The 13,537-nt window shown below is 42.6% G+C and overlaps 1 protein-coding gene across 7 annotated transcripts in view; it reads right to left on the reverse strand.

Annotated features, from left to right (window-relative positions):
* Nucleotides 1-13,537, reverse strand: part of HYDIN (HYDIN axonemal central pair apparatus protein) — a 442,685-nt gene that overhangs the window by 114,818 nt on the left and 314,330 nt on the right. For all 7 annotated transcript variants that reach the window (XM_086688949.1, XM_086688948.1, XM_086688951.1 and 4 more), the window contains 6 exons: nucleotides 12,088-12,209; nucleotides 4,043-4,170; nucleotides 3,464-3,600; nucleotides 3,085-3,212; nucleotides 2,743-2,934; nucleotides 2,257-2,406 (listed from right to left, as the gene is read on the reverse strand). In XM_086688949.1, the coding sequence (XP_086545075.1) occupies nucleotides 2,257-2,406; nucleotides 2,743-2,934; nucleotides 3,085-3,212; nucleotides 3,464-3,600; nucleotides 4,043-4,170; nucleotides 12,088-12,209 (857 nt within the window). The remainder of the gene's footprint in view (nucleotides 1-2,256; nucleotides 2,407-2,742; nucleotides 2,935-3,084; nucleotides 3,213-3,463; nucleotides 3,601-4,042; nucleotides 4,171-12,087; nucleotides 12,210-13,537) is intronic.

Raw genomic sequence — 13,537 nt, forward strand, 5'->3', positions numbered from 1 at the left:
GCTTCATGATTTGAAGAGCTCTTAACTATCTTAGCTCAAGGGAGAAAAGCAGATGGATGGAATGCGTATGGACATATATACACACCCAGAAAATATCAATTGACGGAGACAGTAAGAGAATGAATTATTGACTAACAGTTATGGGCTTAGCACCTTCTGACCCAAACTTCTATATTTTAATTGCTTTTTATGGAAATATTCCAAAAACATTTCATTCATTTCCTTGTTTCCTAACATAGTGTTCTGCACATATATTATAACATCAGTGATTTTCTTATGCTGCTGATGCTGAAGGAAACATAGATGTGGATTGTATGCGTTGCAAAGCTAACCAATTAATTGTATACAGCCAACAAATTCCCCTCTAAATTGGTGGAGATATTCTATTAACTTTGACCAATTCCAACTCAACATATATGGAACCACCTGAACAAAACTTTCTTTTTTTTTTTTAAATTTATTTACTGATATGTCTCTCATTTAATAAACTACCCCAAATCTTGACAACTCTGACAGTAACACCCCTTCAGACTCTCTAAGAATGACAAACATATTAATTCTCTTTTCTGTTGAAAGGGTTGGGAGATTCTGATAATTCAAGAAACGGGCTTTTTAAAAAAGAATCAGATATGAAGTCATTTTCTTCTTTCTCACTACAGACTCTTAAAAATTTCTTCAAAGCATTTCCATTACCAGGAAAATGGGAGTTAACTGTAGGTATTCTGTAAAACCCACATGGGTTTTTTTCTTTTAAAAGACTAAAGTAGAGAAAGACATCTCCCTGATGCCTTAGGCTTTGAGCACAAGTCTTTACAGTGTAATCTCTTGAGACCCTCTCTGGCTCTAGGATTTTATTTTATTTTATTTTATTTTATTTTATTTTATTTTATTTTAATTTTTATTATTTTTTTAAATTTTTTAAAGTTTATTTATTTTTGAGAGACAGAGAATGAGCAAGGGAGGGGCAGAGAGAGACGGAGACACAGAATCCGAAGCAGGCTCCAGGCTCCGAGCTGTCAGCACAGAGCCTGACACCGGCTCAAACTCACGAACTGTGAGATCATGACCTGAGCCGAAGTCAGACACTTAACCGACTGAGCCACCCTGGCGCCCCGGACTTTATTTTTACTGTGTGCTTTGCTTGGAGTAGCTTTGTGTTAATGGCATTCACACACACACACACAAAAAGTTTGTGAGGCCCAGGTGTTATGTCTACCAGGAAGTACCCCAACTACTGATGATAACAGCAAATAGTTATTGAGACACTACATAGAGAGAAGTATGCTGTGTATTTTATTCACATTAATTCATATAATCTTCAAACTGACCCTAGGAAGTAGCTATTGCAGGTTGATAATGTCTTAGTTGAAACCCTAGGGGCCAGATGATTTCAAATTCAGATTTTTTTTTTTTCAACGTTTATTTATTTTTGGGACAGAGAGAGACAGAGCATGAACGGGGGAGGGGCAGAGAGAGAGGGAGACACAGAATCGGAAACAGGCTCCAGGCTCTGAGCCATCAGCCCAGAGCCCGACGCGGGGCTCGAACTCACGGACCGCGAGATCGTGACCTGGCTGAAGTCGGACGCTTAACCGACTGCGCCACCCAGGCGCCCCTCAAATTCAGATTTTTAAAAAGGTAAACGCTGTGCATAGACCCCATGTTACATAATGTCCTCAGCAGGGCCCGAATCAGGTCCCCTATAATCAAACACTAATATTTCTGTAGTTACAATGTTTGACTCTGCAAACTAAGTGGAATAAATAAAGGTTAAGTAGTCTCCTGTCAGTTCAGATTAGGTTTTTCTACCAAATGAGTTTGGGTCTGAAATTTATGAAATACCCCCCCTCCCCCACCTCCCCAGTTTCTGGAGCTTACTGGATTTTAAAATTGCAGTAAGGATTTTTGCATGGGATATTGTTATTTTCCATTTTATCTATAAGCAAATTGAGGTTTAGAGAAGCTAAGGAATTTACTCAAAGCCATGAAATCTCTCAGTACAGAAGCAGAAGGCCACTAACCCAGGTCTGCTGATAAAAGTCAATGTGCTAGACAGATCTGATTCTGGAACTGGTGTTCTTAACTACCAGGCCACACAGCTCCAACATGAAACAAGCACTTGATGTCTTTATCACAATAGCGAGGCAAAGGTCACTCAAAAATTCCCTAGAGTCCTGCCTAATCAAGTGTGGCCTTTGAGTAAAGCTCAAAGAGACCCAGAGACTCTGAATGAAACCACAATTCTTCAAAGCTCACCTCTTCTTTAGGCATGAATTTCACTTGCACGTTGGACCTCTCGTCAGGATCCAAGACCCCAGAAGTGGGCTGGATCTCAAAGATTCGTGTCTTTGGCTTTAATTCAGCACATAGTTTCCGTCTTAAGTACTTTGGCATGTGTTTCTCCAGCTGGTTAACAGATAATTAGACAATTAGATCATCTTCTATGGAAAGCAAATTTATTCTATCCTCCACTCACCCAGCCTACATTTACTGAGTCCCTTCCAGGTGTCAGGGAAGGTGTAGATACCAGGACTACAAAGATGACTGACACATCTACCAGATAGCACGGGCTGGTAAGTCCTTGAACGCTGGGCTAAGGGCCTAGATTGTATTTAGGAAGCCATGGTTGTCACTGCATGTCTTGGGAAGAAGAGTGAAATAATGAAAGTGAAGGCCCAGAATTCCATATCCGGATTAAATGGAGATGGGAAAAAGGGGACCAATGGGTTACAACCCATTTACCTTGCTAACTGGCTTATGGCTCAGGAAAAACCATTCACAAGGGACTTGGAGATGATTGGAAAACTGAATAGTCTCCACGAGGCACTGTCCACACTGAATTGTGGCAAACTGCACCTTTTCACAAGACAGTGTCATAGCAGGAATGGTCACCTTGGCTTGGAGACAGATGTGAACTGTTGGCCCTCCAACCACCTAGAATGGGCATAAAATTGCTGTTACCACGTGGCATGGGGTTGGGGGAAGAATCACGGCTCTCAAATAGCAATTGATTCATCCTAGGGGTAACTGGCAAGCAGAGCTGGTAGCTGGGGAGGATCAGCTGGGCCCAGCAGTGCGTCTTACCTTGATGGGTAGAACGACCTCTTTGTTTCCAACTGAGAGACTGGCCCCTTGTGGGTCAAATTTCACTTCGAATGTTTCCGTTTCACAGTAAGGCAGATTCTTTACACGATCTAACTCAGTACTGAAACCTGGAACAAGATAAACAAAATTTCTTTGTGGGAAAGAGAAATGGCAAACAAGAACTGCAGTAGATAGAGCCCTCCTGGGGTCAAAGTATCAATTAATACCCATGACCATTCAAAGTATCAATTAATGGCCCAAGAATTCTTTCAGCTGATCCCAGAAGAAGCATGAACACTACTCCAGAAGATCAGTACACGTGGGCACCCTGTTAGAAATGACAAAGTGCAAGAAGAAAGGGTCTCCCCAGTCTGGTTACCTGTGTCATGAAGGATGCGCTTTTCTGCATGGAAGGACACTGGGAAGTGACTGGTGTTGGTGATCTTGATGATGTGTGTTCGGATGTCACCAAGGATGATGTAGCCAAAGTCCAGGATATACTCTGGCAGCTGGACTCTGAAACAGTTAACGAGGCTCTCTTTACCAGTCACTTTTCCAAAAGAGTGACTATGCTATTCTCTTCTATCTCCTGTGCACAGTTCTGACCTCAGAACTGGAGGACAGAACAACCACCCTCCAGACAGGAGGCTATAGAAACAAGATTACTCTCCCCTCCCCCAAAGTTCACACTGCTGCTTCAGCCATTCCCAAAACACATTCAGTGTGGGCCCTCATGAACCTGAAGCCAGGCCTATCCATCAAACAAAGCCAGAGGCTTCTGCCTTTCAGAGGCAGAGACTTGCCTGGTTGGCTGGATGCTAGAAGATAACAGATACAGGACGCAAGTAGATTTCATTTCTACATGATCAACCATTAATTGATTCAGGCAGCATTCCAGTGGGCAACACTGTTTGCTCTGCTCTCCTCTGAAACAAGCCTACCATGGAAGGACACTCACTTGGCTAGTCTGCAACGACTCCGGTAGCTGAAGTCATCTGTGGAATCAGGGATAATTGTTTTCTGATGTTCTATGGAATAGCCTTGGACTATAAGTCGCTCTACTTCCATCTGGAGCTGAGCACTTAACTGAAGCAAGAGAAAAAACCAAGTCAGCAAATTCTTCTAGAATATGCATTTTCAATGGGGTCAAATCACCTCTAAGAGGGAAAAAATTGCTTCATGGAGGGGAGAATGAAAAAATTTTAGATATTACAATGATTTATGGCATTCCAAAAGGCCACAGTACATAAACAGATATACAGTATAGTTGTGGTATTAAAATCTTCACAGGGGTGTTGGGTGGGGTAAAGAAACTAGTACATCTAGGGGCGCCTGGGTGGCTCAGTCGGTTGAGCGTCCGACTTCGGCTCAGGTCACGATCTCGCAGTCTGTGAGTTCGAGCCCCATGTCAGGCTCTGGGCTGATGGCTCAGAGCCTGGAGCCTGCTTCCGATTCTGTGTCTCCCTCTCTCTCTGCCCCTCCCCTGTTCATGCTCTGTCTCTCTCTGTCTCAAAAATAAATAAATGTTAAAAAAAAAAAAAAAAGAAACTAGTACATCTATATCATGGAATACTAATGAACAATGAAAAGGAATGAACTATTGATATTGATGGATTTCAAGGGCATTATGCTCTTTGAAAAAAAAGCCAGTCTTAGGGCACCCAGGTGGCTCAGTCGGTTGGGCATCTGACTCGGGCTCAGGTCATGACCTCACAGTCCGTGAGTTCGAGCCCCGTATCGGGCTCTGTGCTAACAGCTCAGAGCCTGGAGCCTGCTTCAGATTCTGTGTCTCCCTCTCTTTCTGCTCCTCCCCTGCTCATGCTCTGTCTCTGTCTTAAAAATAAATAAAAACATTAAACAAATTTTTTTAAAAAGCCAGTCTCAAAAGGTTACATATTGTATAATTCCATTTACAGAATATTCTTGAAATAACAAAAGTACAGATTCAACAGAGGAAGATGGCAGCATAGGTGGATGCTGGGCTCACATCGTCCTGCTGACCACTTAGATTCCACCCACATTTGCCTAAATAACCCAGAAAACTACCAGAAGACTAGTGGAATGGACTCTGTGGAGCCAAGCATAGACGAGAGGCCCAGGGAAGAGGGTAGTAAGGGTGGAGAGGCAGTGCGCACTACACGGACTGGCGGGAGGGAGCCGGGGCGGTGGAGGGGCAGCCAGCCCACCAGGCAAGACAGAGCCCCTGAATCTGGCTTGCAAAAGCAGAGGGGCCAGATGGAGCGTGTTCTGACAGCCAGTGGGACTTAACATCTGGAATGTTATAAGTCAACAGTTTTGCTCCGAGAGCGGGAGGGCTAGAGGACAACGGGAGGGAGAGTTGTTGAGCCCCAGAGGACAGAGCTCGTTTGGCGGGGAACAAAGGTGCTCACCAGTGCCATCTCCCTCGCCCATCCCCCAGCCAAAATCCCAAAGGGAACCAGTTCCCCTCATGGAACTTGCTTGTACTGCGCAAACACCCAACTCTGTGCTTCTGTGGATCCATCCCTCTGACAGGTCTGCCTCCCTCCTGGTGCCACAGGGTCCCTCCTGAAGCGGACCACCAAAGGCAAAGCAAGCTGAGTCTGCCCCTCCCGCCCCTGTGCATCTGTGGATCCACCCCGGCAAACACGCCAGATCCCATCAAAGCAGCACCACAAGCCTGGCAGTGTGCAAGTAGCCCAGACAGGGGCCACACCACTCCACAGTGAGTCCTGCACCTGGGAGAGGGGAAGATAAGGCACACACCAGTCTGACTGCGGCCCCGCCCACCGACGCAAATTACTCCAGACAGCACAGGGGAAGAGCCCTGCAGTTCCGCGCCACTCCAGGGACTATCCAAAATGATGAAACGGAAGAATTCTCCTCAAAAGAAACTCCAGGAAGTAGCGACAGCTAACGAACTGATAAAAAATGATTTAAGCAATGTAACAGAAAATGAATTTAAAATGACAGTCATAAAATTAATCGCTGGGCTTGAAAAAAGTATAGAGGACAGCAGAGAATCTATTACTGCAGAGATCAAGGGACTAACAAACAGTCAGGAGGAGATAAAAATGCTATAAACGAGCTTCAAAATAAAATGGAGGCAACCACAACTCAGATTGAAGAGGCAGAGAATAGGTGAATTAGAAGATAAAATTATGGAAAAAGAGGAAGCTGAGAAAAAGAGAAAGAGAAAAAAATCCAGGAGTATGAGGAGAGAATTAGAGAACTAAGTGACACAATTAAATGCAATAATATATGCATAATTGGGATTCCAGAAGAGGAAGAGAGAGGGAAAGGTGCTGAAGGTGTACTTGAAGAAATAACAGCTGAGAACTTCCCTGATCTGGGGAAGGAAAAAGGCATTGAAATCCAAGAGGCACAGAGAACTCCCTTCAGATGTAACTTGAATCGAACTTCTGCGTGACGTATCATAGTGAAACTGGCAAAACACAAGGATAAAGAGAAAATTTTGAAAGCAGCTAGGGATAAACGTGCTCTAACATATAAAGGGAGACCGATAAGACTAGTGATATATCTATCTACTGAAACTTGGCAGGCCAGAAAGGAATGGCAGGAAATCTTCAATGTGATGAACAGAAAAAAATATGCAGCCGAGAATCCTTTATCCAGCAAGTCTGTCATTCAGAATATAAGGAGAGTTAAGGTCTTCCCAAACAAACAAAAAACCAAAGGAATTCATCACCACTAAACCAGCCCTGCAAGAGATCCCAAGGGGGATCCTGTGAGACAAAGTACCAGAGACATCACTACAAGCATGAAACCTACAGACATCACAATGACTCTAAACCCATATCTTTATATAATAACACTGAAGGTAAATGGACTAAATGCTCCAACCAAAAGACATAGGGAGTCAGAATGGATAAAAAAATGAGACCCATCTATTTGCTGTCTACAAGAGACTCCTTTTAGAGCTGAGGACACCTTCAGATTGAAAGTGAGGGGATGGAGAACTATCTATCATGCTACTGGAAGTCAAAAGGAAGCTGGAGTAGCCATACTTATATCAGACAAACTAGACTTTAAATTAAAGGCTGTAACAAGAGATGAAGAAGGGCATTATATAATAATCACAGGGTCTATCCATCAGGAAGACCTAACAATTATAAATGTCTATGCACCGAATATGGAAGCCCCCAAATATATAAAACAATTAATCACAAACATAAGCAACCTTATTGATAAGAATGTGGTAATTGCAGGGGACTTTAACACCCCACTTACAGAAATGGATAGATCATCTAGACACATGGTCAGTAAAGAAACAAGGGCCCTGAATGATACATTGGATCAGATGGACTTGACAGATATATTTAGAACTCTGCATCCCAAAGCAACAGAATATACTTTCTTCTCAAGTGCACATGGAACATTCTCCAAGATAGATCACATACTGGGTCACAAAACAGCCCTTCATAAGTATACAAGAATTGAGATCATACCATGCATACTTTCAGACCACAATGCTATGAAGCTTGAAATCAACCACAGGAAAAAGTCTGGAAAACCTCCAAAAGCATGGAGGTTAAAGAACACCCTACTAAAGAATGAATGGGTCAACCAGGCAATTAGAGAAGAAATTAAGAAATATATGGAAATAAATGAAAATGAAAATACAACAATCCAAACGCTTTGGGATGCAGCGAAGGCAATCCTGAGAGGAAAATACATTGCAATCCAGGCCTGTCTCAAGAAATAAGAAAAACCCAAATACAAAATCTAACAGAACACCTAAAAGAAATAGAAGTAGAACAGCAAAGATACCCCAAACCCAGCAGAAGAAGAGAAATAATAAAGATCAGAGCAGAAAAAAATATAGAATCTAAAAAAACTGTAGAGCATATCAATGAAACCAAGAGCTGATTTTTTGAAAAAATAAACAAAATTGATAAACCTCTAGCCAGGCTTCTCAAAAAGAAAAGGGAGATGACCCAAATAGATAAAATCATGAATGAAAATGGAATGATTACAACTGATCCCTCAGAGATACAAGCAATTATCAGGGAATACTCTGAAAAATTATATGCCAACAAACTGGACAACCTGGAAGAAATGGACAAATTCCTAAACACCCACACACTTCCAAAACTCAATCAGGAAGAAATAGAAAGCTTGAACAGACCCATAACCAGCGAAGAAATTGAATCGGTTATCAAAAATCTCCCAACAAATAAGAGTCCAGGACCAGATGGCTTCCCAGGGGAATTCTACCAGACATTTAAAGCAGAGATAATACCTATCCTTCTCAAGCTATTCCAGAAAATAGAAAGGGAAGGAAAACTTCCAGAGTCATTCTATGAAGCCAGTATTACTTTGATTCCTAAACCAGACAGAGACTCAGTAAAAAAAGAGAACTACAGGCCAATATCCCTGATGAATATGGATGCAAAAATTCTCAGTAAGATACTAGCAAATAGAATTCAACAGCATATAAAGAGAATTATTCACCATGATCAAGTGGGATTCATTCCTGGGCTGCAGGGCTGGTTCAACATTCGCAAATCAATCAATGTGATACATCACATTAATAAAAGAAAAGATAAGAACTGTATGATCCTGTAAATCGATGCAGAAAAAGCATCTGACAGAATTCAGCATACTTTCTTAATAAAAACCCTCGAGAAAGTCGGGATAGAAGGAACATACTTAAACATCATAAAAGCCATTTATGAAAAGCCCACAGCTAACATCATCCTCAATGGGGAAAAACTGAGAGCTTTTTCCTTGAGATCAGGAACACAACAGGAATGTCCACTCTCACCGCTGCTGTTTAACATAGTATTGGAAGTGCTAGCATCAGCACTCAGACAACAAAAGGAAATCAAAGGCATCAAAATTGGCAAAGATGAAGTTAAGCTTTCACTTTTTGCAGATGACATGATATTACACATGGAAAATCCGATAGACTCCATCAAAAGTGTGCGAGAACTGATACATGAATTCAGCAAAGTCACAGAATACAAAATTAATGTACAGAAATCAGGTGCATTCTTATACAGTAATAATGAAGCCACAGAAAGACAAATAAAGAAACCGATCCCATTCACAATTGCACCAAGAAGCATAAAATACCTAGGAATAAATCTAACCAAAGATGTAAAAGATCTGTATGCTGAAAACTATAGAAAGCTTAGGAAGGAAATTAAAGAAGATATAAAGAAATGGAAAAACATTCCGTGCTCATGGATTTGAAGAATAAATATTGTCAAAATGTCAACACTACCCAAAGCTATCTACACATTCAATGCAATCCCAATCAAAATTGCACCAGCATTCTTCTCAAACCTAGAACGAGCAATCCTAAAATTTGTATGGAACCACAAAAGGCCCCGAATAGCCAAGGTAATTTTGAAGAAGAAGATCAAAGCAGGAGGCATCACAATCCCAGACATTAGCCTCTACTACAAAGTTGTAATCATCAAGACAGCATGGTTTTGGCACAAAAACAGACACATAGACCAATGGAATAGAATAGAAACCCCAGAATTAGACCCGCAAAAGTATGGCCAACTAATCTTTGACAAACCAGGAAAGAATATCCAATGGAAAAAAGACAGTCTCTTTAACAAATGAGGCTGGGAGAACTGGACAGCCACATGCAGAAGGAAGAAACTAGACCACTTTCTTACATCATTCACAAAAACAAACTCAAAATGGATAAAGGACCTGAATGTGAGACAGGAAACCATCAAAACCCTAGAGGAGAAAGCAGGGAGAAACCTCTCTGACCTCAGCCACAGCTATTTCTTACTTGACACATCTCCAAAGGCAAGGGAATTAAAAGCAAAATGAACTCTTGGGACCTCATGAAGATAAAAAGCTTCTGCACAGCAAAGGAAACAATCAACAAAACTAAAAGGCAACCCACGGAATGGGAAAAGATACTTGCAAATGACATATCGGACAAAGGGCTAGTATCCAAAATCTATAAAGAGCTCACCAAACTCCACACCCGAAAACCAAATAATCCCGTGAAGAAATGGGCAGAAAACATGAATAGACACTTCTCTAAAGAAGACATCTGGATGGCCAACAGGTACATGAAAAGATGCTCAACGTCGCTCCTCATCAGGGAAATACAAATCAAAACCACACCATATATCACCTCACGCCAGTCAGAGTGGCTAAAATGAACAAATCAGGACAGTATAGATGCTGGCGAGGATGTGGAGAAATGGGAACCCTCTTGCACTGTTGGTGGGAATGCAAACTGGTGCAGCTGCTCTGGAAAACAGTGTGGAGGTTCCTCACAAAATTAAAAATAGACCTACCCTATGACCCAGCAGTAGCATTGCTAGGAATTTACCCAAGGGATACAGGAATACTGATGCATAGAGGCACTTGTACCCCAATGTTTATAGCAGCACTCTCAACAATAGCCAAATTATGGAAAGAGCCTAAATGTCTCAACTGATGAATGGATAAAGGAATTGTGGTTTATATACACAATGGAGTACTACGTGGCAATGAGAAAGAATGAAATATGGCCCTTTGTAGCAACATGGATGGAACTGGAGAGTGTTATGCTAAGTGAAATAAGCCATACAGAGAAAGACAGATACCATATGGTTTCACTCTTATGTGGATCCTGAGAAACTTAACAGAAACCCATGGGGGAGGGGAAGGAAAAAAAAAAGAGGTTACAGTGGGAGAGAGCCAAAGCATAAGAGACTCTTAAAACCTGAGAACAAACTCAGGGTTGATGGGAGGTGGGAGGGAGGGGAGGGTGGGTGATGGGTATTGTAGAGGGCATCTTTTGGGATGAGCACTGGGTGTTGTATGGAAACCAATTTGACAATAAATTTCATATATTAAAAAAATAAAATAAAATAAAGTAAAATAAAATAAAAAAATTAAAATAAAATAAAATAAATTAAAATAAAGATCAGCACAGGGAGAAAGCAGGCTTTATGGTCAAGAATGGACTATTAAGAGAAGAATATCAGGGAGGGGTGAAGGAGGATTTGGGGATTTTGCTTTCACTTCCCACTGGGGGAGGGCCGACTTTATTTACAAGCTGGGCCACTCTGCCTGGAGAGACCAACTGTTGGCTTGGCTTCCACCTTGGAGGCACCATGCTGAACCTCTTTGGCTGCCCCCTCCCCCACTTAGCTGTTGACGACCAGAGGGTTCTATTCTGAATCTACCCCTGCTCACTGGGTACACTTCCCAGGGAACCTCACCATTCCCTGTGATCACAATGGCCATCTGGTGACTCTCAGCACTTTCTCCAGCCTCTCTCCTCAGCTCTCTAGCCCATGGGGCCAGCTCCCCATGGGAAGCTCACTTGGATGATGTTCAGAAATCTCGGGTGTAATAACAAACCATTGGAACTCAGATCCCTTCCTCCTCTCCCCTCAAACTTGCTCTTCCTCCTGAGTTTCCCATCTCACTTCTCCTCCTCCTTACTTTGTCCGTCAAGCAAGACACTTGAGGTAGGGGTCACCTCTGCCCCACCCCCACATCCAACCAATCCTTAATCACTGACCATTCCAACTCCGGAGTATTTCTTGAAACTACTCGATTCTTTCCACCTCCTGTGTTATCACTCTTGTTGACACCACCGCCATCTCTCATCTAGAGTTACTCCCTCAGCTTTTAAAAACTGAGCACATCTCAGCACATCTATCCTTATTACACACACACACACACACACACACACACACACACACACACACACACACACACCGCAACCCAAACCCCTGAGAACTTCTCAGGGCTTCACAAGGCAGCCAGAGAGATTTTTTAAAGATGCAATTCTGATTACCCCAGGCCCCACTTGAAACACTTCACTAACTTGCTGTTGCCCTCAGAATAAAGTTCAAAACCCTTTAATAGGTTCATTAGGGGGCTCCTTACCTCTCCCCCTTCTTTGCTCTAGCTCTAGCTTCTTCTCCTTTCTGTTCCTCAGAGAGACCATTACCTTCCTGCCCCTGGGTCTTTGTACCTACTATTCTCCTCCCACATTCATTCTGTGCAGAGTGAAGCTAATCTTACCTCAGAAGATTCATCCTCAGGCAATTCCTCAGTTATCTCTAAGTGGTCAAGTGTTTCATAGTTGTACTCTTTTTCTAGGTTTTTTCTGGCCTGATTCAAGAAGGCTTCATACTTTTCATTTCCTGTGGGATTGGAAGGAGAAAGAAATCAGGATGGTTAAAAATATATGAATCATGCCTAAAACACAGACTGTCAGCTCCGGGTCCATAAAGTCAGAAGGGAAGTGAACTTTTTGGTGCTTTACCTGTCATGTTTTCTCTGCGTCAGAGGGTGACATAGTTTGTGACTGAGTTCAATTTGTAGCAGAGACCCCACTGAGTTTAATGAGATTATGCTTTAGGGAGCTAAGAGCTGGTTCACAAAAACTTGATGGCAGCAACATCCTAAGTCATGCATTGGGTGATCAACCAGATCGCGGCTTCCTCGATGCTGTCCTGGCTCTAGTACTGAATGCTGCATGACCTGGGAGCCCCCTCTGTGCTGGACACACCCACATGGCTGGTCATCCTTTAAGTGACTTCGCATGTTTGTTAAATCTCAGTAAGCAAAAGGACTATATCTGCAACTCTAACTGTAACTAAACAAGCTCCGGTCCCCTAAATCAGGGATGCAGGCAATCAGGGGAAAGATTTCAGACACTCATATTCACCAGTAAGCCAGTGCAAATTCGAATGCTAGAAGGACGAGGTAGGCAGAGAAATAAAGTGCCTACTATGGAGCCATAGGAAGCACTGTACTTGTGATGAACGGGAGCACGGGAGACCCAACGGATAGTATTCAGAACTAACAGTATTCAGATCTCAATTCTTCGAAAGCCCTCTGCTGGCCAAACATATCTACTGCCAGCAGGGCCCCTGGTTTTCAACCAAGTGGCAAAGACTTTGAGAGCTGGACTAACTTCTGGCTGGTTGGAACCCTAGATGGTAGAGTGTAACATGGTGTTAGATTTACTAATATTTGTGTTGTAGTTTCAGGGAGCAATTAGGATGTAAAGAATTATCATCAGTAGGTGAGCCAGTGACTTTGGGGATCAGGGGTGGAGGAAAGGCTCAGTATGAAGGCTTAGTCTGAAGCTGTCTGTGGAATGCAGATTTCAAGGAGCTCAAAGGAGTTACAAAGAAGAGTGAGACCTTTGTCTTAACCCTCTGTTCTATATCCCATGTCAGGAAGAAAGAGCCAGAGAGTCCATGGCCAAGAGAGCTGCTCAGCTGAGCTTTGGGATTTGCCAAGATAGAAGTCTTCTGCTCCAGGGACCAGATATTACCAGAAAAACCTTGGCTAAGTATGTGCGCAGACAACTAATAAAAGTCTGAATTAGCCCCCAAACTGTGTAATGCAAAAATAAGGAAGGGGTCAGAACCTTGGTTGCCTTTGTGTACAGTTTATATTTTGCAAATGCTACTCCCTGGAGTGATCAGCCTTTGCCTCTCAGCGGTCATCTGTAAGTGTG

Source organism: Puma concolor, chromosome E2, assembly GCF_028749965.1.
Source record: "Puma concolor isolate L17-30 chromosome E2, mPumCon1.1.hap2, whole genome shotgun sequence".
In the NCBI taxonomy this organism is placed as follows: Eukaryota; Metazoa; Chordata; class Mammalia; order Carnivora; family Felidae; genus Puma; species Puma concolor.